Source organism: Talpa europaea, assembly GCF_964194135.1.
Source record: "Talpa europaea genome assembly, chromosome: 7".
Taxonomy (NCBI): domain Eukaryota; kingdom Metazoa; phylum Chordata; class Mammalia; order Eulipotyphla; family Talpidae; genus Talpa; species Talpa europaea.
Window position 1 is genome coordinate 135,272,558 of NC_140074.1, and position 21,507 is coordinate 135,294,064.

General features: G+C 70.5%; 1 protein-coding gene across 4 annotated transcripts; it reads right to left on the bottom strand.

Moving 5' to 3' along the window:
* Nucleotides 1–860: 860 nt before the first annotated feature.
* On the bottom strand, nt 861–13,152 carry RBFOX3 (RNA binding fox-1 homolog 3; the record flags this gene model as incomplete). Of its 4 annotated transcripts, none has more annotated exons than XM_084237283.1 (11): nt 861–905; nt 2,288–2,366; nt 3,337–3,398; nt 4,286–4,454; nt 4,822–4,954; nt 5,169–5,222; nt 6,026–6,086; nt 7,278–7,370; nt 8,120–8,173; nt 9,706–9,840; nt 12,916–13,152. In XM_084237283.1, 11 exons carry the CDS (start codon nt 13,135–13,137, stop codon nt 861–863), a joined length of 1,107 nt encoding a protein of 368 aa, XP_084093409.1. The 4 variants fall into 4 exon arrangements, with proteins under 4 accessions (XP_084093409.1, XP_084093411.1, XP_084093408.1 ...); XM_084237285.1 differs by having other exon boundaries at nt 4,286–4,325; nt 9,706–9,843; XM_084237282.1 differs by having other exon boundaries at nt 9,706–9,843.
* Between the last annotated feature and the right edge of the window lie 8,355 nt (nt 13,153–21,507).

The following is a 21,507-nucleotide window of genomic DNA, read 5'->3' on the forward strand; positions in this document are numbered from 1 at the left end:
GCAGTTTCGTGGACACAGGCCGTGAGTGGGCCCCAGGTCCTGGCGCCCCCAGGCCCGCCCCGCTCCCCAGCTGCCGGGAGCCCACGTGTGGCGGGAGCTCGGTGTGGAGCAGACCCCCGTCTGCGGGGCAGGGCGGGGGTCCTGGGGAGGCCGCTGGCGGAGGCGGCTAGGAAGGCCGGGCCAGGGGTGCTGGGAGGGCCGTCCGCCCTGCAGGGCAGGTGGCTGCGGGCCAGGGCGGGAGCTGGGCCGGGGCAGTGCCCGCCCACAGACACGCTTGCCGCTGCTCCGGCAGGACGCGTCAGTAAAACTTAATCAGAAACACTCGTTTCAGCTGAAAGGGACGAAGCGGGCCGAGGCAGCTACTCCTGTGATTGGCCGGGTGAAGGCTGAGGGGTACATGGCGGCTATGGGGATCCCCTCGCCTCCCGCACCCCGGGCGTGGCTGTAGCCCAGGGCTGGCTGGCTGGCTTCCCGGGGAGGCCAGAGGAGCCGGGCGTCTTCCGGGGCTCTGGGGAGTGGGGCCCGCCCTGGAGGGCGCGCCTGCTAGTGCGGGGAGGGTCTCCTGCCCAGCCTGGCCCCCCCGCTGTGCATACCGTACCTGGAGCGGCCGGGGAAGCACAAGGTCAACAAAGTCAAAATAGGAACCAGGGGTTCAGACATACAGGGGGGACCAGGGTCAAAGACACACACGCCATCGTGGGTGGGGGAGGCCCGCTGGCTGGAGGTGAGACCTATGGGCTTAGTTGGCGGAGGGCAGCGGCGCCGGCTGCGGGGGCGCCCGAGCTCCGGGCCCCTGGGGGACTGCCGGGTTTGGAGTGTGCTAGGCAGTCAGTGAATGCTGTTAGGGGCTGGGCCTCTTGCTAGTAGGGGGTGAAGCGGCTGCACCCTCCGCGGCAGAGGCTAGCCTGCAACATCAAAGATGGAAAACAGCCAATCAGTACCGCCTCTTGGGAGGGGGGAAAAAGCAAAAAGGAAAAAAAAATAAGGAAAAACAGAAGGAGAAATAGCTCAATCCCGTTTTCTTCCCCCCTAGGGCCGGCCTTGGGACGGTGGCGGTGGCTGTCACGGGGCCGCAGGGCCTAGTTCTGATGTCTCAGGCCAGGGGGGCCCTGGAGCCCCAACAGTGTTCTGGGGGGCCAGGCTGCCATGCCCCTCAGCTGCTCTCTTCTTCTTAGCGAGGGGCATCTGAGTGAGACCCCCATCCCTCAGCACTCCAGGGGCTGCTGCAACCCCTCCTGCCGGGAGCGGCGTGGCTCCACCCGGCCTGCCTGTTCTAGGGCTCGGGCGCCTGGGGGCTCTCTGCAGCCCCTGCTGCCCCTGCTCCCGCGCCCGCCTGGGCCTGGCCCTCACCCTGCGGGGGTCCAGGTTGTGGGCACTTTCTGGAGCCCGGGCTCCCTTGCATCAGGGAGGCCTCCAAGGAGCCACCTGCCTCGCCCACCAGTGTTGCCAGAAAAGGGAAGAAAACGGCAAATGCTAGAGGAGAGGAATTGGGGAAAAAATGGAAAATCTCAGGAAGCGAGAACATGAGAAGGAAGCCTCTGGGCATTCGAGCAAGCCTGCAGCTGCCGTGGGCCGGCTGACAGGGCCCAGGGCCTCCACGCCCCAGGGCTCCGGACAGTGGTCTGGGGTTGTTCAAAGTCAAAAAAGACAAAACAAAAATCGGGAGGGAGTGACCCAAAGCAAGGGAGGCGGGCTCGGCCTCCCGCTTCCGCACCCGCAGCAAGGTTTTCATCTTTGATGCTGGACGCCAAGCTAGCCAGCGCCGGCTGCCCCGGGTGGGCCGCGGCTGCGCGGGGCGGTGTCCGAAAGCAAGTCCTGGGGTGCAGAGTGGGCCGGGCCGTGCCCCACACACCCACACACACACCCACACACACGCATGGGGCAGCTGCCAGGAGCACCCCTCTACCCCCGCTGCCCGGAGGCAGGCCCCCTCCCCGCGGTGGGCCAGCAGGAGGGGCCGGGGCGTCCTCGCTGCCCCCTAGCCGTAAGCCGAGGCGCAAAAGGGACGACAGGACACGAGAGGGACACAGGTACATCCACACGAGGGAGCGGCCCTGCTGGGCAGGCTGGGTTTTCCGGGGAGGGGGGGTCATGGAGGCCTGAGGGGACTCTTAAAGGGGTCGGTCCGGGCGACCGGCCTCCCACACGCTTCTCCGAGGCACCAGGGCCACGCCCCCCAGCTCAGGCCCAGGCCCAGCGCTGGCTGGGGTCCAGGCCACTCTCCCAGGCCCGCCGCCCGCCCACCCGCCCTGCCGCAGTGCCTCAGGGCACGCGCGCGGCCCCTTACCATGGTCCCGATGCTGTAGGTGGCCGCCGGGCCGATGGTGTGGTGGTAGGGGTCCGCCGTGGCATAGACTCTGCCGTAACTGGGGAGACAGCGAGGGAAGGAGGGAGTGGGGGCCATGGCCTCCTGCCACCTCCCAGACTCCTCGGGGGTGCCCTCCAGCGCCCGCCCTCCTTCCTGCCTGTTGCAGAGACGCTGCCCCGTCAACACCCCCAGGGGCGGCCCCGCCCAGGGCGGCCTCTCCTGCACGGGCCACGTGGACCAGAATGAGGGGTCCCTGCTTGGGGATCTACCCGGACCCCCCGGACGAGGGGGGCACGGTGCTGGGGAAGGAGCTCCGAGAAGGGCGGGGAGATGGGGCCAAGGTGCCCCTTGTCCTTAGGCCACGCGCCCGTGTGTGACCTCCGGCTGCTGGAGCGCGGGGCGGGGCTGTGGCCTGGGCACGGACGGGTCCCCTGCCCAGCGGGCACGGAGAGGCAACGAGAGGCTGCGGGGAGCTTGCACTTCAGCTGCCCGGGAGGGTGGCAGGGAGGCCGCTGGAGTCAGGCCGGGCTGCCCGGCAGAGCCCCGTGGGGCCTGGCTCCAAGCAGAGAAGCCTCCCGGCCGTCGGGGTGCTCGCTGCCGGGCGGAGGCTGCTGGCTGCTCCAGCGTGCAGGGGCCCACCCACGGCTCCAGCACCCCTGGGAGGGACCTGCCGCCTTCCTCTGAGCAAAGGCTGCGGCCCCGAGAGCTCGGGGAGCAAAGTATCAGAGTCCCCAGGGGCCGGCGTGAGGGCTCCTAGTTCCCCTCGGGGCCCCCGTAGCTTGAGGGGTTGGCGTGTTGGGCCTCCTAGGTGGGGAGTCAGGGGGACTCTGCCGCCCCGAACCCACAGCCTCCCTGTCGTGCAAGTGGGAAGTGAGACAAGTCGGGGCTCGCTGGCTCGGGGTCGCCAAGCTGCTCAGACCTGCTCTCAGCGCAGGCCATGCTCCCGCCTGGCGGAGGGCCCCCGGGTCCTGCGCGAAGCCCAGCCCTCTGGACCCCGCCTGTCCTCTGCCGGCGCCGCCCAGCTGTACCTGTCGCTGTAGGCCGCCGCGGCCGCCGCCGGCTGAGCGTATCTGTAGGCTGCGTAGCCTCCCTGCGGGGAGACGCACACAGGCTTAGTGGGTTCGGGGGGGAGGGGGGGGAAGGCCGGAGGGGCTGAGCCAGGCATTGGCCGAGGCTTCGCTCCGCCCAGTGAGGGTGGGGTGGCGCCCAGCCCGGGGCCCACTAGCTGCTGGTCTCACGGGCCTGCGGCCCGGCCCGGCCCGTCAAGTAGTGCGGTTTGAGTGAGGCGGGGAGTGGGGCTCTCCGTCCGTCTGTCCGTTCACCCACTCGCTCACACGCCAGCGGGCGCCAGCGGTGTCTGGCCGTGGGCCGGCTCCGCACAGACCAGCTGCCCGGCCCTGCCCGGGGGTTGGTGCTGGCGGGCTGCAGCGGCCTGCCCTCTGGGGCCAGCCTGGCCCCGGCTGTCACGCACACCGCGCCTCGGCCCTGGCGCAAGCGGCCAGGCGGATGACAGGGACAGAGTGAGGGCGGCGCTGGGCTGGGCAGTGTGTGGGCAGCAAGGACGCTGAGCTCGGGAGAGCAGTAAGCGCAGCTCCGTGAAGGGGGAGAGGACCCCAACCAGGGGAGTGTCCCTGCCGCTAGTCTCTCTCGGGGCATCTGGACTGGCCGCAGGATGCCCAAGCGGGCTCGTGCAGTGACCCCAGTGCAGTTAAGAATATGGGGGTGCCCACTGCTCCGTCACAGCTGCCCTGGGGAATGAGGAGAGGTGGCCCCGGGGGGCTTGGGCCTGCCCCCTGTTTGAGCACAGACGGTGGAGTTGTCTGTGCCCCGGTCCCCCAAAACGCTTTGGGCAGACAGGGTATCCTCATCCTCCTGGGTCCCCAGGACAGGTGTGGGCTGGGGGTAGAGGGACAGGCGGGAGAAGACCCCGTGCCCATGTCTGCCCAGCCGCCCTCCGTCCCCCGGGGCTGCACTTACATAAATCTCAGCACCATAAAAGCCGTCCTGATACACGACCCTGGAAGCAAACGGACAAGAGAGTGGTGGGAACGCTGGAGAGGTGGGATAGGCCGGCTCCGGTGTCTGCGGAGGGAGGGGGCAGCCTGCCCATGGGACTGGCATTTTAACAAGCGTTTGCTCCAGTGCCCTGTTTTGGTATAACAATAGAGTAACACCCTTGCTGGTCAGCTCCTTTCTCCCACAAACCCTGGGGCCGGGGCCCAGCTCCCCGCCGCCCTCCCCCCACCGCAGCTGTGGGTCTTCCCCGGGGGACCGCGGTGGCGAAGGCCCTGGCAGAGCGCGGGGGTGGCCGCCATCCCGGGAACGCCCCCGACGCGGGGTTGGCCCCAAATGCCCAAGTAAGTGCCAGGGACCCTTGGCCATGTGGCAGGGCGGAGTTGGGGGGACAGTGCGAGTCGCCCACACTTAAGGTCATCTAGCCTCTGGCTGCCCGAGCCTCCCTCCCCAGCCCCCGCCTCTCTGCATGCCTCCCGCCCTGCCCCCCAGGTACTCACGCTCCGTAAGCTGGGATGGGGGGCGGGGGCGGCGCAGCCCGGAACGTGTTATATACGGCCCGGCCCCGGCCCCGGAGGTGCGCGCCCCTGTAGGCCACGGCTGTGCCTGTGGTGGGGTAGGGGAACCCCGTCACTGCGGGAAAAGGCGCCAGACAGGAGGCCATTAGAGGCAAGGCCGCGAGGGTGGGGGCACACACGGGGTGGGGTGACGGGGTGGGGGGGGGGACTGGATGGGGGAGGGCCTCACGCAGCCTCGCCCCACACCTGGCCGCGCCCACGCGGCGGCGCCTCCAGAGCCACCTGGCCAGTGAGCGCCCGATACCCAGTCAGGCGGCCCCGGCATTTACCTGCATAGAATTCAGGCCCGTAGACTGCGCCCACCACGGGGTTCAGCTTCCAGCCTGCAGCAGAGGCCAAGGAACCCGTCACCAACGTTCTGTCCCCCCTCCCCACTCCCACTGCGGGGGGACCCGAGACACCCGCTGAGCCCCGTGGGACCTCCTGAGGGGGCAGGAGACCCTCCCCCTGCAGTACAGAGCCCGGCCCCCGCCCCTTAACGCAGCCTCGCCTGGCTGAGCGCCCACCCCTGGCTCCTGGGGTGCCTTCTAGATTCTTCTCAAAATATTGCCTGCCCCTGGGCCGGCCCTGCCAGGGCGCACGAGCCCCAGAGCTTGGGAAGAGCTTGCGGTGGCTCTGCCGCCCGGCCCCGCTGGGGGTGAGAAGCGCAGCCCTCCCTGCAGGGACACTGCTACCCGCGCGCAGGGCAGCTGCCCCGGGGACGGTCTCTGCTCAGAGCAGAACCAGCCCCCACGGGCGCCCTTGAGACGGGAGGAGTGCGTGGTGCCCCCTCTGGGACCCCGCGCCCCGGCAGCTGCACTAGCTTCCGCAGCTCCGTCTGCACAGGTCAGCACCGGCATGCAGTGAGCTGCGTGGACGCTGGTGCCCGCCACGGACGGGGCCTCGGCTTCCAGTGCTCCCAGGCCAGGCAGGCCGGGCCCCACCCGCACAGAACGGCCTCTAGCCAGGCCTCCCTCCTAAGTGGGGACCCGGGAAGTGGCCACGTGGCCCCCAGCGCCCTGTGTGCTTGGGAGGCTGCGGGTGCAGGTGGGCAGCCCCCGGCACTCTGGCCCCCCCGGGACTGGGGTGGGCGGGGTGCGGGTCTCCAGGAAGCCCGCGGCGCAGCCCCTGGGCCCTGGCCCCTCACCGTTGGTGTAAGGGTTGGCGGTCTTCTTGTTGGTCATGACGCGGGCGGTGGCGTTATTGACCTGCAGGGAGAGGGCCAGGTGAGGAGAGCATGGCTTCCTGGGGCCACTGGTCGCCCTGGTTCTGCTCTGTGCTGCTGCTGTGTGGCTGCCACGGGCGGGGGGGGGGGCCCTGCAGGAGGGGGGCCCCTTGCAGCTCTGCCACCAGCCCACCCTGTGAGCCAAGCCCCCACTGTGCCCGGCACTGGCCAGTGCCAGTCAGACCCAGTCCCCACCCTGTCCCACTGGCCTTCGAGCTTCACAGGCTGTTCTCACAAAACCTGTGCCAGCCTTTCTGCCCCTAGGGCTGTTGAGGAGCTGGCTAGTGGACTCGCGACAAAGTGCTCCCTGCCTGGCTGACCATGGGCTGGCACCCCAGTCCCCAAGGCCAGAGTCCCGGGCAACAGGATGGCGCATGTGCCCAGGGGAAGGTTGCAGGCCCCAGGGGCCAGGCTGGGAGGAGAGGAGGGGAGGGCCTGGCCGGGCCTGAGGAACGGGTCAGGCCACACGGCCTCCCTGCCATGTCCAGCGTGGGCCTCCGGTCTGGGCTACAGCCTCGGGTGCCCGCTGGGAGCGGGCTGAGGTCAGTGCCTCTGGTACTTGAGCTTCTGGAACCCTCCTTCCCGCCCTCCTGCTGCTGGTCCACGGGCTCTGCCTGCGACTGGCCCTCCCCCCCGGCCACCCCCTCTGTCCTGCCTGTCAGGACACCAGCGCCATGGCTCTGAGATGGGGACGTGCAGTCCCCCAGGAAGGTCAAGTTGGGGGGTTGGGGGACCCCCTTCTTTCCTGCTGTTGCCCTGCGCTGGGTGTTGCCCAGACTTGGCCACTTGTTGCTGCCACTCACGTGGGGACAAGGGTGGGGGCCGACGGCGGGGTGCTGGCTGGAGGGGCTACCCCCTCCCCCCATGATGAACAGTCCCTCCCAGCTGGGAGGCAGACAGCTCCTTGGAGTCACCCCACACGCGCTTTCTGAGGCTTCTCCCAGCGTCTGGCTGATCCCCACTGTTGGGGGGCCTCTTCAGGAAGGAGAGGGAGGTGGGGTCCCTGATCTGGCCCACCAGAGACAGCAGGCAGGGGACAGCCGGGCTCTGGCCTCGGCGCGGCCCCTCCCTGCCCCCTGCCTCCTGCCACAGGACGCCCCGCCTGGCTCTCTGCAGGGTCGCGGCGGGGGCGGGGGCCAGGGGCATCCCTGCCACCACACACTTATCTGAGCACCTCAATTTTCCGTCCCTCTACGATCGTCCCATTCAGCTTCTCCCGGGCTCGGTCAGCATCTGAGCTAGTTTCAAAAGTCACAAACCCAAAACCCTGCGAGTGGAGAAGACGGACGGGAGAGGAGGGGCGGGCGGGGGCCGGGAGGAGACGGAGAGAGATTGGGGGGGAGAGAGGGGTGTCAGGTGAGTTAAGGAGAGACTCGGGCAGCCCAGAAGTCTGTCCGGGGGCCACAGGGTGGACGCCCGGGAGGGGTACCGGCCAGCGGGGGCAGCATGGCCTGGCCTGCGCCCGGCCCGAGCTGACCGCCCGGCCCCTCCGAGGGGACAGTGAGACTCCAGGAGACGCTCACCCGGCCGGGGCAGGACGGTCGCCCTCACCCCCCCGGGGGTCCCGGCTGGCCTCGGGCCCTGGGGGCAGCCCCACCCGCCTTCACCCCAGGAGCCCGGGGGACGTGCCTTTCCTCCCAGAGTAGGGAGCAGCGCCAGCTCTGCTGGGCACCCTCTGGGCGCCCGCCCCACAGCCAGCCCCAGCCTCAGGCCAACTCGAGGCCGGCCAGCAGCCAGGGGAGCTCTCGGGGGTCCGGCGGGGGGGACCCCGGGCCAGGGCCGAGGCTCTGGGCGCCCACAGGGGGTCCTGGCAGCTTAGAGAGAAGGAAGCGTCAGCAGTGGCGGCAACAACACAGACGGCGGGCGGGGCGGGGCGGGGCGGGGGGTACAAGCACCCGTGTCCTCAGGGGTCCGCGGGCTCGAAGCTCTCCAGGAAGGAAACGCACATGTCACACGTTAGCCTGGCGGGACCTACAGCCGGCGCTGTAATGGTGGCGGCCTCTGGGCGGCACCCACCTTGGAGCCCCGCTCGTTAAAAATGATCTCCACGTCTAAAATTTTTCCGAATTGCTGCAGAGACAGAGAAGGGCGGGGAGACGAGAGTGAATGGAGGCCGCACCGGCTCCCCGGGGGCCCCTCCCCCTGCCCGACTCTGGCCCCCCACAGCCTGCAGGGAGGAGGAGGCGTGGGGGGGACGGGGCGCCGACGTCCCCACTGTCCTGCTGGGCTTGTCCCACACGTTGCCAGCCTCCTCTCCTAACTCACACTGAAGGGGAGAGGACTGGAGAGCTCCTCCCATGCGGGGTGCGGGGAGGGGGTGAGGCTCTAGAAGTGGGGGCCCCGTCGGGAGAGGGGGTGCCACAGCCCCAGGTGGGTGGGGGCACGGGCTGCCAAGAAGGGGAGGGAGGAGCTGGGGCTTGAGCGAGGGGCGCTGGGGCGCTGCCGTGCCCACTGCTGTGCTGTTGGGCCCCCGCCCTCCGCCCGCCCAGCGCGCTGGCCGGTCAGGCTGGTGTTCGCCGCCCCTGCCTGCCGGTCGCTGGCCAGACCCCAGGCGCAGCCCTGGCCCCCTCACTGGCACGAGACATGAACCTGGGAGCCAGGTCCCCAAACAATGCCTGTGGGGCCGCAGGGGTCTGTTCTGAGGCTTCCAGTGTGTGCGCTGAGGGGTTCCCCCCTCACCCGGAATCTCGGGGAGGGTGTTGAAGGGGACAGGGGGGTGATGTGGAGTCACTGGCCCCGCCAAGTGCTGGAGCGGGGGGCGGTGCCCCGGCAGCCTGCAGGGGTGCATGGGCCCGAGCAGACGGGAATCCAGGCCCTGGCCCCTGTGTTCAGGGGGTCGCAGGCACAGAGAGGTTTGGTCGCCGCCCAGGCCCAGGGCTGACAGCCGAATCCTCATCTTTGGATGATTCTAAGTCCCGCCAGCACCCACCGGGTGTAAGCCCCCCCATCAGTGGGGGCCGCTCCTCAAGAAGCGAGTGGACATTTGGTGGAGGTCAGGGGAGGGCGGGCGGATGAGAGGAGGCCTGTGTGGTCAGGGGCCAGGCCCGCGCTGTGGCAGAGCTGAGGATCTGGGGGGAGGGCAGGAAGAACGGGGGCCAGGTTGGGAGTCACGTGGGGGCAGAACAGAGTGAGCGGGGACCCCAGGGCCGTCCTGAGGTTGGCACAGTGACGTGACAGTGCGTTCAGGAGCAGAGGTGGACAGGCCAGGAGGGAGAGGTTGGGACCCCAGGTCGGGAGAGGTTGAGTGTTGGGCCCGACACAGGGGAGGCAGGGCCAGGCCCGGCCCGGTGCTCCCTGGGGGTGCAGGGGCCCCGGAGTCGGGTTAGACGGGGCCAGCAGTTAAGGCTGCCTGGCGTGCACAGGCCTGCCCAGCCCGTGTCCCACTGGACCTGGTGCCACTGTGGAGGGCGGCCTGGGGGCCAGGTAGGGTGGGCTTCGGGGTCGAGCCACAACAGGGCCACCCCGAGTATGTCGCCCCCCTCCCCACACACTCGGGACACGCTGGCTGCGCCCGGGTGGGGGGGTCCTGGAGGCGGGACCTGGGGCTGCTCTGGCACCGCAGGCTGCGTGCGGGGTAGGGGCCGGGGGGACCACACACTCACCCCGAACATTTGCCGCAGGTCGGGGTCCCTGAACCGGAAGGGGATGTTGGAGACGTGTAGCCGCTTGGGCTGCTGCTTCTCTGTGGGGTCGGAGGGCAGGAGCGGCTGGCTGTCCGTCTGGGCTGCCTCGTCTGTCTGCTGCGGGGACAGGACCGGGCTGTGAGCCGCCCCCGGGCTCCCCAGCCACGGGCGGGGGGCACTAGAGACCGGCCCCCCAGCCCCGGCCCGGACGATCCCATCCCGTGATCCCACCCAGGGCATGGCACCTGCACCTCAGGGTCCTGCCGGCTGGCCTGTGCCTACGCCCTTTGCCCCTCCGCTGGGGCCCGCCCGTGTCTGACCGCAGGGCCCCCGCGCTGGACCCGTGGAGGGCCGGGCCTGCCCGATCACAGCTGAAGCCCAGCCGAGCTGATCCTCGCAGAGGCCTGAGACACCCCTGGATGCACAGCGGGCAGGGTGTCACCCGCCCGGCGCACCCCGCGCACGGGCATCCTGGGGCTCCTGGGGGTTCCTGGTGACTGCCGGCGTCCCCCGATGTAGGAATCCGGCCAGGAGAGGGCGTGCGATGCTGGCTTCCAACCAGCAGGGGGCAACAGCCAGGCCGGCCGGCGGGCAGGACCTCGGGGAGGCCCAGTTTGCGCCCAGAGGAGAGGAGACCTGGGTGGGGGGCGCCCAGACGGGTGCCGTTCACGCTGGGGTGCCTGGGTCGGCCGGCCTGCCCTTCCCCACAGCAGGGCCGAGCTGTGATTCTCCCATCCCCAGACCCTCCTCTGGGCCCCATCCCAACGGTCCCGAAGGGAGAAATGGGGTGCTGGAGCCACAAGGGGGCTCCCCTCTGCCCCACACCCTCGCCCCAAGCACAGGGCACTCTGGAGGGGCCGGCCCCGCCCGTGCGTCCCAGCACCCAGCCCCTGCGCCCCTTCCGGGCCTTGCTTTCTCCTTTCTTCTTTTTTTTAAAAAAAAGCAATTTTGGCTTCAGTGGCTCAACGCAGGGAAAACACCCTCCCGCCTCCCGCCTCCCGCCTCGGGGGCGCGGCTGCTGCGCCCTGCCAGGCCTGTCCCCGGGCACCAGGGCCCCTCTCCCTCGCAGGGCCAGGAGCCAGCTCGGGGAGGGGCCGGGGGCCCTGGGCAGAGGCCAGGGGTCAGGCGGGGCCTCGGCTGCAGGCAAGGGCCTGGGACAGAGCAAGGCCTGCTCCTGCGGCAGGAGAAGACGCACCCCGGGGCGCCCCCTTCTCCGCCCTGTCCGCAGAGCGCTCCCTGGCCCTCCCACGAGGCCCGCCGGGCCGGGGAGTGTCCACTCTTGTGGCCCGAGCTCCCCCTTCCGCATCTCGGAGCCGGCGGCCCTGAGCCGCGCGCGCCCCCTGGACGGAACCTCGGCCGCGGCGCTGCTGCCGGGACGGGGTCGTTCTCGCACCCCCAGCGTGCTGGCAGCACGCTCTGCCACCCTGGGGGGCCTGGGGTGTCCCCCTACCCTGGCCCTTCCCACAGCTCCCGGGGGTGTGGCTGCTGCTGCTGGTGGAGGGAGGAAAGAGGCCTGGGGCACCAAGGAGGGGGCACAGCCTGGCGGCGAGCGGCTCAGCTCTGCCGGGCGGCTCTGGCGCCTTCCGGCCAATCCACTAACCAGCCGTGACCCCGGGGCCTGGGACGCGTCGGCTCTGCTCCCGCTCCCGGAGGGACCCCCGCAGGCCTGGGCCCGGGCCCCGCGCAGGACATGTGAGAGAGACGGGGCTGGAGAGAACGGGCTGCCCGCCAGGCAGGGGCCCCTGGCCGGTGCGTTCCCAGGGAGGCCGCTGAGCACAAGGCCCTCGTCCGCGCCCTCCCGGGCTCTGGGTCCTCTCAGGCCAAGACGGGCTGGCAGCTCGGAGGCCGTGACCGGCCCCTTCAGCTGTTGCATCCTTGACTGGTGGGAACGAGAGCCCCCCAGGAGGCCGCTCCCTCCTTGTCTGAACCCCCTGCCTTCGTGCCCAGCGCCGGCAGGCTGGCCGACGTCGCCTGGATGGAGGGTGGCCTTCTCTTTGTCGCCGCTTGGCCCTCTGGCTGGGTGTCACGGCCGCCGCCGGGCGTTTGTCCAGTGCGGACAGGAGCCCTCTGTCCCTACGCCCCTTGAGGAGGGGCTGTCCGAGGGCTGAGCAGGTGCCCTCAACGTCCCTCAGACCAGCCAGCGGCCGTGACCGTGGCGGCGAGCCTCTGCACCACTGGCTCATCTTTCTTTCTGACCAAAAGACCGCCCCACGGTCCATCATCAGGAAAGCTGGGGGCCTACGGGCAGCAGCCTGCACCAGGGACGCTGGGTGGAAGGGAAGTCTGAGGGTCCCGACAGACTCGGGTCAGGTGGGGAGGGGGACGAGGTGGGTCCGCCTGGGGCAGCTCAGTGGGCTCCCCGCAGGAGCACGGGTGACGCTGCCCACGCGGGGCGGACGGGGGTGACACTTGGATCCGTGCAGCCTCTTGGGAGCCAGGCTGGACCAGGGGAGGTGTCGGGGGGGCACCATCGGGAGCCGCCAGGGCGGTGCCACGCCTGGGCAGAGCCCGCGAGCTGGCCTCCTGCCCAGGCCCTGCCGGCCAGCGCTGGGACGGAGCCAGCAGGGAGGCTGCCCGGCCCCGGGGGGAGGAGCACCACTCGGCCATGCACGCGGGGAGAGGCAGGAGGGGCTGGAGCAGGCGGTGGGGGCAGGAAGGGGCAGCAGCCTGGCAGCAAATCTTCAAGAGGCGCGGACTTGGCACTTTGTCCTCAAGCTGCGCTGCCACCACGACATAACCGGCGCTGTCTGCCGGGAGGCCGGCCAGGCGGGCGATTGCAAGTGACCAGAGGGGCAGGCGCACTGGCCACCCGAGATAGCCCTGCAGGCCCGCGCCTCTCCCACGGCCTCCCCACCTGCCCCGCCCCAGCCCAGGCCTCTGGCCGGCCGCCTCCCACACCCCCATGGACTGGTCACTGCCGCTGCCCCATGACCCAGATCAGTGGGACATGGGCTGAAGTGGAGGCTTGGGGCGCTGGGGTGCTGGGGCTGGCTGTGGCACTGGACCATCCGGAAGCCCCTTGGTGCGACGGTGGGTGCTCCAAGCAGGGAGCACCTTCCCTGGGCGTGGCTCGCGGGCAGCGCCTCTCCACACCGGGCCCTCCCGGCCCTCTACCCACCGGCCCCTGGCTGTCCCCACGAGCCACCCTTGGGGACGCGCCCCTGCAGCCCTGGGCGGTGGGGCCCTTACCGGCACCGTCTGGGCCCCCGCGATGGGCTGCGTGCTGGCCTCGGTGCCCGGCTGCTCGGGGCGCGTCTGTGCCGGTGTGTACAGGGTCATGCCATGCTCGGGCGGGGCCGGGGTCTGCCCCGAGTAGTCCTGCGTGGCGTGCGGGGGGGGTGGGGCGTACTCGGTGGGGATGCCGTTCTGCGGCGGAGGGGGGTACTGGGCGGGGGGGTAGGGCTGGGCCATCGCTTCAGGCGGAGCCGTGGCGTCCTGATTGCCCTGCAGGGGAGAGAACAGGCTGGTTAGAGCCCCGGGCCTGGGGGCACCGCCCACCCCGCGGCCCTGGTGCCGGCTCAGAGCGGGAGGGGGTGTCTGCCGGGCTGGGGTGCGTCGTGGGGAGTCCAGGTCAAGAGGGGACACCGTGGGTTCGGCCCACTCCCCACACTGGTCAGCCCCGCATGCACGAGGGGTTTCAGCAACCCCCGAATTAACAGGCAATAACGGTGATACCGTGAGGCGGCGACACGCATGCAGTGTGGGGAGGAGCAGCCGCCCCTTCTGCACCCGAGAGGCTCTGAGGACCCGTCCTGCCTCAAGGGGACTGCGGCCTGAGGGGGTGTGGGGCGAGGCCGGCCATCGGGGCCACTGGGAAGCTTGACCCTTGGGCGGGCCCCAGCCACGATCTTGGCCACGGCTGCCCTGCAGCCTCCTGGAGCCCGTCTGGGCCCAGCCCTCGTCCCGCGGGCCGAGCCGGAGCGCAGAGGCAGGGCCTGGCTAGCAGCCCGGCCCAGTCCCGCGCTGGGGAAGGGCAGGGCTGTGGCCTGGGAGGGGCTGCCTCCTCGCCCCGGGCTCCGCCGCAGACACGTGGGGGCGGAGGGGAGGCTGCAGCTCTCGCGGGCCGGCTCAGCGCCCTGGACGGAGGGGAGCCCCGCACAGGCACGGCCAGTCTGACTCCAAACCCCTTACTGCCACACCTGTGACCAGGGCGGGGCCCCCTGTGCCCTTCAGTCTCCCCTGCTCATCCACCCACCACCGCGCTGGGGGGGCCGGGCCCATGGCCCCGGCAGAGCCTGCCCTGTGGGTCTGCAGTCCGGGGGCAGTGAATCCAGTTACCCACATATCCACTGTGGGTGCCCCAGGGGCTGGCGCGGGGAGGGGGACGACCTTCCACCTGCTCTCTGGCGGGAGGCCTGGGTGGTGTGTCTGGCTGGGGTGGAGGCTGGGCGGCCCTGCCCTGCCCTGCCCCGCCCCCGACACCAGCCTCACTGCCCACCACCGGCTTCTGGAGGGACCTGAAGGTGCCCAGGCCCCCCCGACCCCTCAGCAGAGACCCGAAGCTGGGGCCGCACCCACCAGGCAGCGGACACACACGTGCACACACACACACACACCCGGAAACCTGCGTCCCACCCGGAGGGTCCTGCTCATGGCTCCAGACTGGCCCAGGGCACAGACTGCCCGTCCCCGGAGCACACTGGGGGCCGTCGGTGACACCCCTGTCCCCGCGGAGGCTGGCCTCGGGAGGGGTGGGGCGGAGCCCCTGGGCCCGGGATGGCGAGCGAGGCGGTGGGAAGGCTGGTGCGGGGGACGGGCCAGGGGCCTGAGGTCAGTTCATTGATGAATGTCTGACACGCGCCTTCTCTGGCTTGGATCCCAGTCGCCCCCCGAGAGCCCCCCAAACGAGGGCTCACCTCCCATTTGCTTCCTCCTCACCCCCCCCCCCCGCTCTCTCTGGTGCCCTCTTCCCCGGGTCCCCGCAGGCCAAGTGGCCGAGTGACCGACAGGGCTGGGGGCGGGCGCAGGAGGCAGCCCTGGCGTGGGGCGGTGGGGTTTGTGGCGTGAAGTCAGCACCCTGAGCTCAGTGCCCCCTGCCTGCTGCCCACCGTGACTCACCCGGCTCCCCCCAACTGTGTAGACACCCCCGTCCCCGCATCCGTATTCTGCCCCCCGCCCTCAGCTCGTCACCTCCGGAGACGCCTTGCTGGCTGAACCCCGGCATTCACGGCCGGCGGGCGCATGGCAGGGCTGGGCAGCTTGTCTGCAGGGCAGGGGACCATGAGCCGAGGTGGGGGCCACGCGTCCTGGTGGGCCCTGAGCCCCACGAACACCACGGCCTGCCGCAGTGGAGGGTGCCCAGGCCTGTGCTCGCTCACGACTCCGTGTTCCGACCGGCGGGGGTGGGGGGCGGCGGGGGGCGGGAGGTGCAGGGGACCAGGGCGCGCGGCCGAGGCACGGCAGGGAGGGCGCGCACGCTGCACCCCAGCCCCAGCCCGGCACCTGCTTCCAGGGCGCGGGGCGCACGCGCGGGCGGGGCAGGTGCGGCCAGCACTGTCCTGGTCCTGCGGGCCCATTCGTGGCCACTGGGAGTGCCCGCCTCCCCCTCCGAGTTCAGTGGCCCCCGTGGGCCGGGGCATGTCCGTGGCGGGAGCCCGAGCCCCAGCGGTCGGCCGGCGCAGGCCTGAGAGCCGCAGACAGCCCGGCACCCCAAGGCCCCAGAACCAGCGCCCGCGATGGGTGGCGGATGGAGGCCGGACCGGCTGGTGGGGCAGAGGCAGCAGCACCCCAGAGCTCCTCAGTTCAGGGGCTGGCGTCACAGCCCCCGGGCAGTCCTCCAGGCCCACGTGCCCAGGGGGAGGTTCCGGCCACACCCAGCCAGGTGGGGCCCCCAGAGGACCGGGGGGACCCTGAGGCCTGGGTGAGGGGGTCGCCCCAGAGGGCAGAATGGCGTGTGCCCAAGGGCTGCCTGGGCCCGGAGAGCGGCTTCCCTCCCTCCCTCCCCAGGGCTCTCTCCCGAGGAGGCTGACTTGGGGGTTGAAGGCTCTGTGGTCGCAGCTCCGGGGCCCCGCGCTGCCCTGGTGACCGCCGCCCGCCCTTCGCCTCTCCGCACAGCCCCGTGATGAGGATCAGGCCGCTGAGGCCGCGACGGAAGGCTGGTCCCGGGGGTGCGTGGGGAGGGGCCTGCCCTTGGCCCGGGACCCAACCCCAGGCCCATCACTGCACTGCTGGGGGCCCTGGCTGTGGAGAGGGGGCAGTGACTCTGGAGGAAGGGCTGGGCGGGAGCACCCCCATCTTCAAGATCTAGGGCTAAGACCCCCAGATGTCCCTGCCCATCCCTGGCCCAGAGGCGTCTGCCAGCGGGAGTCCCACCCCTGGGCCTGCGGGTCCTGCCGGGAGGGTCCTGGTGTGAGGGGAGGGGCGGGGTGCTGGGGACGGGGAGTGGGGTGGGGGAGGGAGGCCAAAGTGCTGTAGCCAGAGCCCCCCTCCCAGCCCCCTTCCTGCTCCCCCCGCAGCCACCCCGACAATCAGGCTAATTGCCTCTCAGACACCTCAGCGCAGGAGCCTGGGGAGCCAGCCTGGGCGCAGGCAGGGCTGTGGGAAGGGAGGCTGGAGCCAAGGCCGGGCACCCGGCCACCGCCCCGCAGTTCCGGGCAGAGCCGCCTCCAGGCGGGAGGGAGGCGGGAGGGGTGCACTGACCCCCCCGCCTCCCGCGAGGCTCCCGCTGGGAGGGGCAGCCGCCACCCAGGGCCAGGCAGAGGGGCCCTCAGCACACTGAGGCCCTGCAAACCCAGCCACTGTTCCCCCGCTTCTCCCCTCACCCAGAAAGGCGGCCTAGGGGCCCCCTAACCTCCCCCCGCCCCCACCCCGGGAGGACGGCTGCAGAGCCGCTGGGGCCGGGGCCGGCGGGGCTCAAGGGGCCGCCGCACAGGGTCCCCTGCTCGGGACTCGTCAGGGATGGGCCGACGTCAGCTTCAAGCCCGGGCAGCGGCCTGGTCAGAGCCTCCTCTCCAGAGGACGTAGCCCAGGAGAACCGAACTCTGAGGCCCCCTGCACACCCCCCGCGCGTGCCCCAGGCCTCCCCGACCCCGTGCGAGGCAGTGTGGGCAGGGGCGGCCCGCTGGGCCGGGAGGCTGACCTCAAGGCGCCCGAGCGCCTTCCTGGGACAGCAGCGTCCTGGGGTGACCCCAGCCTGCTGGGGAGGCAGACAGGGCTGGGGTCCTGGCGCCGGGAGTGTGAGCCTTGCAGGGACTCGCTCCCCGAACATACTGGGCGCCGGATCTGGGCTCCGCCTGCCAGCCCAGAGCCTGCCTCGGGGAGCCCACGCGGGGCTGGGAGGTGCCCGCAGATGTGCGGAGGCTCCATGGACACGGGTCTCGTCCTGCCGCCAGGGGCGCTGTGCCTCTGGGGGGGGGCGCCCCCGAGCAGCGTGCAGCACAGAGGAGGGGGGTTGTGAAGTCACAGCAGCGGTTTCAAGGGCCTGCCGGGGCCCCGGAGGGAAACGAAGGACAGAGCCAGGATGCAGCTGGGGCTGCCCCTGGTGGGGGCGCTGGCAGGCGGGAGGCCAGGACAGCCGAGTGCTCGTCCCACCCCACGGGGCTTGCCTTCCTGCTCAGGGCAGCCTCGCCTGGACGCAGGCCACCCGCACAGCTCACGGGTTCCTGGCCGCAAGCCCCGGCCAGACAGGGACGGAGACCCCAGCCAGCCCGACACCGGGAAGCTACATGCCAGCCGGGGGGAGGGTGGGGGCAGGCCAGTCCCCATCCCCACCCGAGACCCCCAGCCCTCACCCTGTCTGATGCTGGAACCCCAGAGGCGGCCCAACAGCTGCAGACTGTCGTGCAAAGGGGCATGACAGGCCGGGGAGGGGCAGCCCTGCCCAGAACTCGCTGTAACCCACAATCAGTGGTGCCCCGAGTCTGCCAGCCCTGCCCCCGGCCACCGTCCTCCCGCGCGGTGCCTCAGGCCTCCCCTGCACACAGGGATGTGTGGCGTGTCCCGGGCTGCTAGAGGGTGACGGGCCGGGCCGATGCTGCGTGGGGGTGGGTGGTGCACCCCGGCGAGCAGCAGGGCCCGAGTGTGGAGCCCGCGCTCCGGACAGTGCGCTCGGGGACAAGCTGGGCTCCCCCTACACCCCTGGAGCCACTCCCCAGAGCCCCGTGCACCCTGCGCCTCTGCCAGCTGGGGATGGGGGCCTCGACACGCCAGGCCTGACCCAGTTTCTGACCACCACGAGGGCTGACAGAACCGCCCGAGCCGGAGCGTTGCCGGGACAGATGCACAGGAGTCAGCTCGTGACCAGAGTGACACGCGCGTGTGCCCCCGTGTGCTGTGTGTTCTCGGTGCCGTGAGGTACCCACATCCTCCGCGGCACTCTGTGTGTCCGTGACCTGGCACGAACGTCCCCTACGTGTCCACCGCTGGCCCCAGTGGTGCTGGTGACACAGCCACCCCGAGAAGGTGCCCACGCCCACGAGAGCCCCCGCAGGAGCGGGCCAGCCAGGGCCTTCCTGCCGGGCGTGGCCGCGCCCACAGGGGCCGGCTCTGCGCTCAGCCCTGCTCCCAGACTGGGTGGTCAGCGGGCCCCACGGGGCCCAGGCTACCCCTCGCACCAGCAGAGCCCAAGCAGGGGTCACGTGCCTGGATGAGCGCCCGTGAACCCCGTCTCCGCCCCGTCGCGCTCCGTGCTGTGCGCGCGGGCCGTCTGCCGAGGAGGGGCTGTGGGCCCACCGGCCCCGAGGGGCCTGCTCTGACGGCCTCGCCCCTCAGGCCGGCACCAGGGCCCACCTCACCCCCAGCCCCCCGCCCCCCGCAGCAGACGGGCCCCAGCCCCCAGCCGAAAGCCCCAGGCGAGGGGACGGATTTTCGCGCGATTAAGCGGTAATTCCCTCCAAGCTCGCGGAATACAAATCGTCAGCAACGCGGCCCCATAAATCCTCTCCCACCAGCCTCACCTCCGCGACGCCCGTCCTGCCTGGGGACACCGGCTGGCTGGGGGCTGGGCGTGCGGGGTTGGGGTGCCCGATCGGGTTCCTCCCGGACAGTCAGTCACGCCGAAAGGGGGCGCCACCAACAGGTCCCAGCTCGGGGGCTGCATAGGCTCGAGGCTCAGAGCGGGGCAGGCCACAGGCCGGGGAGGGGGGCCGGGGGGGTAGGCGGCGGGTTAGCAGGGAGCAAGGCCAGGCCCGGCCCTCACACCCCGGTGCCCACCCCACTCCAGAATGCCCCTCGGGCTCTCCATGCTGTGTGTGTGCACATGCGTGTGCAGGCACTGGGCACACTCAGGGCACACGTGGTCAGCAGGAGACTGATGGCTGGAGCCGGAGGGGGCAGACCTGGGTGGACGCTGCCTGTCACGCAGATGGGCCCTGGCAGATGGGCCCCCCCCCTGCCGCCCCAAGCAGTGGGAGACGGCTGCTGTGCTGGCCGGCTGCTGTGGAGATGGAGGAAGGGGTGCAGAGAGGATATCCGGCGGGCGGGGCAGAGGGCACCCCAGCTCAGGCTGGGGAGGGAGGAGGTGCCCAGGGCGAGCGCACCCCTCTGGAAACCCTCTCGGGCCATGCACCGGCGTGGGGGCGGCCATCACGGAGGGAAGTCAGCCTCCTGCCTGGGGAGGCCCTTAGTGCGGGGGAGCCCCAGTCCCAGGAGGCAAGCCCAGGGAGACTCCTTGCTGAACATGTGCTCCAGGCCACGCAGGGGGCGAGGAGACCCCGGCAGGGGCCCCTCAAGACCCCCTTCTGGCCCACGGAGGACCGGTGCAGAGCGCAGCAGAGGAAACAGCTGCCTGCCTGTGCATGGTTGCCGGGAGCAACCTCTGTGCCTGAGGAGCACAGACGGAGGAGGCTGGGAAGCCAGGGGAGGACCCCTAGGAGGACCAGGCCAGGCCTGGCGTCCACTGACCCATCATGGCCAAGTCTCAGCAACCCCCACGGTGGCTCCCACACACCTCACTCTGGCCCATAACTTCACCTTCTCCTTCACTCAGCGAAGACCAGTTTGCTGAGCACCCACCGGGTTTGCTGAGCACCTGCTAGGTTTGCTGAGCATCCACCGGGTTTGCTGAGCACCTGCTAGGTTTGCTGAGCACCCACTGGGTTTGCTGAGCACCTGCTAGGTTTGCTGAGCACCCACTAAGTTTGTTGAATACCGACTATGCGTGGGGGCACCACAGTTGAAAACCCGGCCCCTGGGCTGTGCAGATTCCTCGCTGTGATGGGGGTCTTGTCCCTTCTCCAGCCCTGTATCCTGTGTACTCAGACACCTCCTCCGGGGAGCCTTCCAAGCGCTCTCTCACCCCTGAGATCTCCATTTTGCTGGGCTCCGCCTCCACCCTTCGCTGAGGTGCTGTGACTCTGTCAGCGGGAGAGCACAGCCGCCCGGTGTACACACGAGCGTGGACGGCACACACCAGCGGGACAGAGAGAACCACGTGTGCACTAAAGCCCTCTCCCGGGGATTCCTGAGGACAAAGGGACGGAGCGGCAGCCAAGGTGACCCCCAGGGAGCCTCCGCCGCCACCCACCGGACTTGACCGCGAATATTGAGACGGCTCTGGGGCTGTCCCCCAAGGGCCCGGGGCAGCTGGCACTGCACCCCAGGACAAGCCTGGTGCCACCCACCGCGGCATCCTCGTGTCTGTTTCCTGCATACTCATTAAGGAGCATTAGCATTATTAATGGCCCATGGTCTTCATTTAGCAAATGGAACAGGATATTAAGCAGCTGCCCAGGACATGAGGTGGGCAGGCAGGGTGGGGTGGCAGGCGGGGGTGGGGGCAGGACCACCCTTGGGTGCAGCCCCGGTCTGCGCCCAGGGGCCTCAGGTCCCGGCCGTCCCCACTCCCGCGTTCCCGTCCCCTGCGGCTGCGAGCTCCGGGAAGGCAGACACGATGAAACGTGGGAAAATGCAATTAGGGAGGTAAATTTCCTGGCAACGAAGATTACATAACGCGTCCCGCAGTCAAAGTCCCGCCGCAGGGAGCTGATTTGAGATCGGGGTTTGTCGGGGGGGACTCCCCCTTGGCCCCTTCTTTTGGGGTGACATCTGGGAGTCAGCTCTGGGCTGAGTCGAGGCTGTGCGGGGCCGCACAGGGTGCCCACCTGGACATCCTGAACCCCAGACTCAGAAGACCCCTCCCCACAGCAGGGGCAGCGCTGCCAACAGGCGCGTCCAGGCAGAGGGCGGGGCCCCCGCGACCAGCCTGGCAGGACTCCGGGCAGTAGGGCCACCGTGAGGATGCCCAGGGGCTTGTCCCACCCTGCAGGGCGTCTGTGGGGTGTTCTAGGTACTTGATACGTGGCCCGCAGCAGCATGAGGTGGTCCTCCCGCGCCCTCAGCCCTCCCTGCGCCTCCCGGAGGCTGGGCCACAGGGCCCCTCCCTGCCTCCCGACGAGACAGCGCCAAGCCTGCTGAGAGCCGCGGGCTTGGGTGTACCCCCGTGCGGCCACTGGTGCCAGTCAGGGTCCCCCCTCTGGCCGTGCACCCCAACCCGCTGGCTGCAGTACCAGCCCATTCCCCCTGGGTCCTGCAAACGTGGATCTGCCCAGAGCGCCGGCACCTGCTGCTGAGCCCGTCCTGCCGTGACGCCCCAGAGACGGGACGCTGCCTGCCCTCACGTCTGCTCAGCTTGGCGCCCTGACCCAGCCCAGGGCAGACAGTCTCCACTGCCCACACCACACCGTCCCCCGCCGCCATTCTCTGCTCTGTCCACGCACCGGGCAGGCCCCACCGCCTGAGCTGTCCCCACTGGAAGGCCGCTGGCACGGGGCAGTGTGGGGGGGTGCTGCAGCATATGTGGGGTGTATGCAGGAATTCAGGACCCCTGGCTGGGGCGGGGGGGGG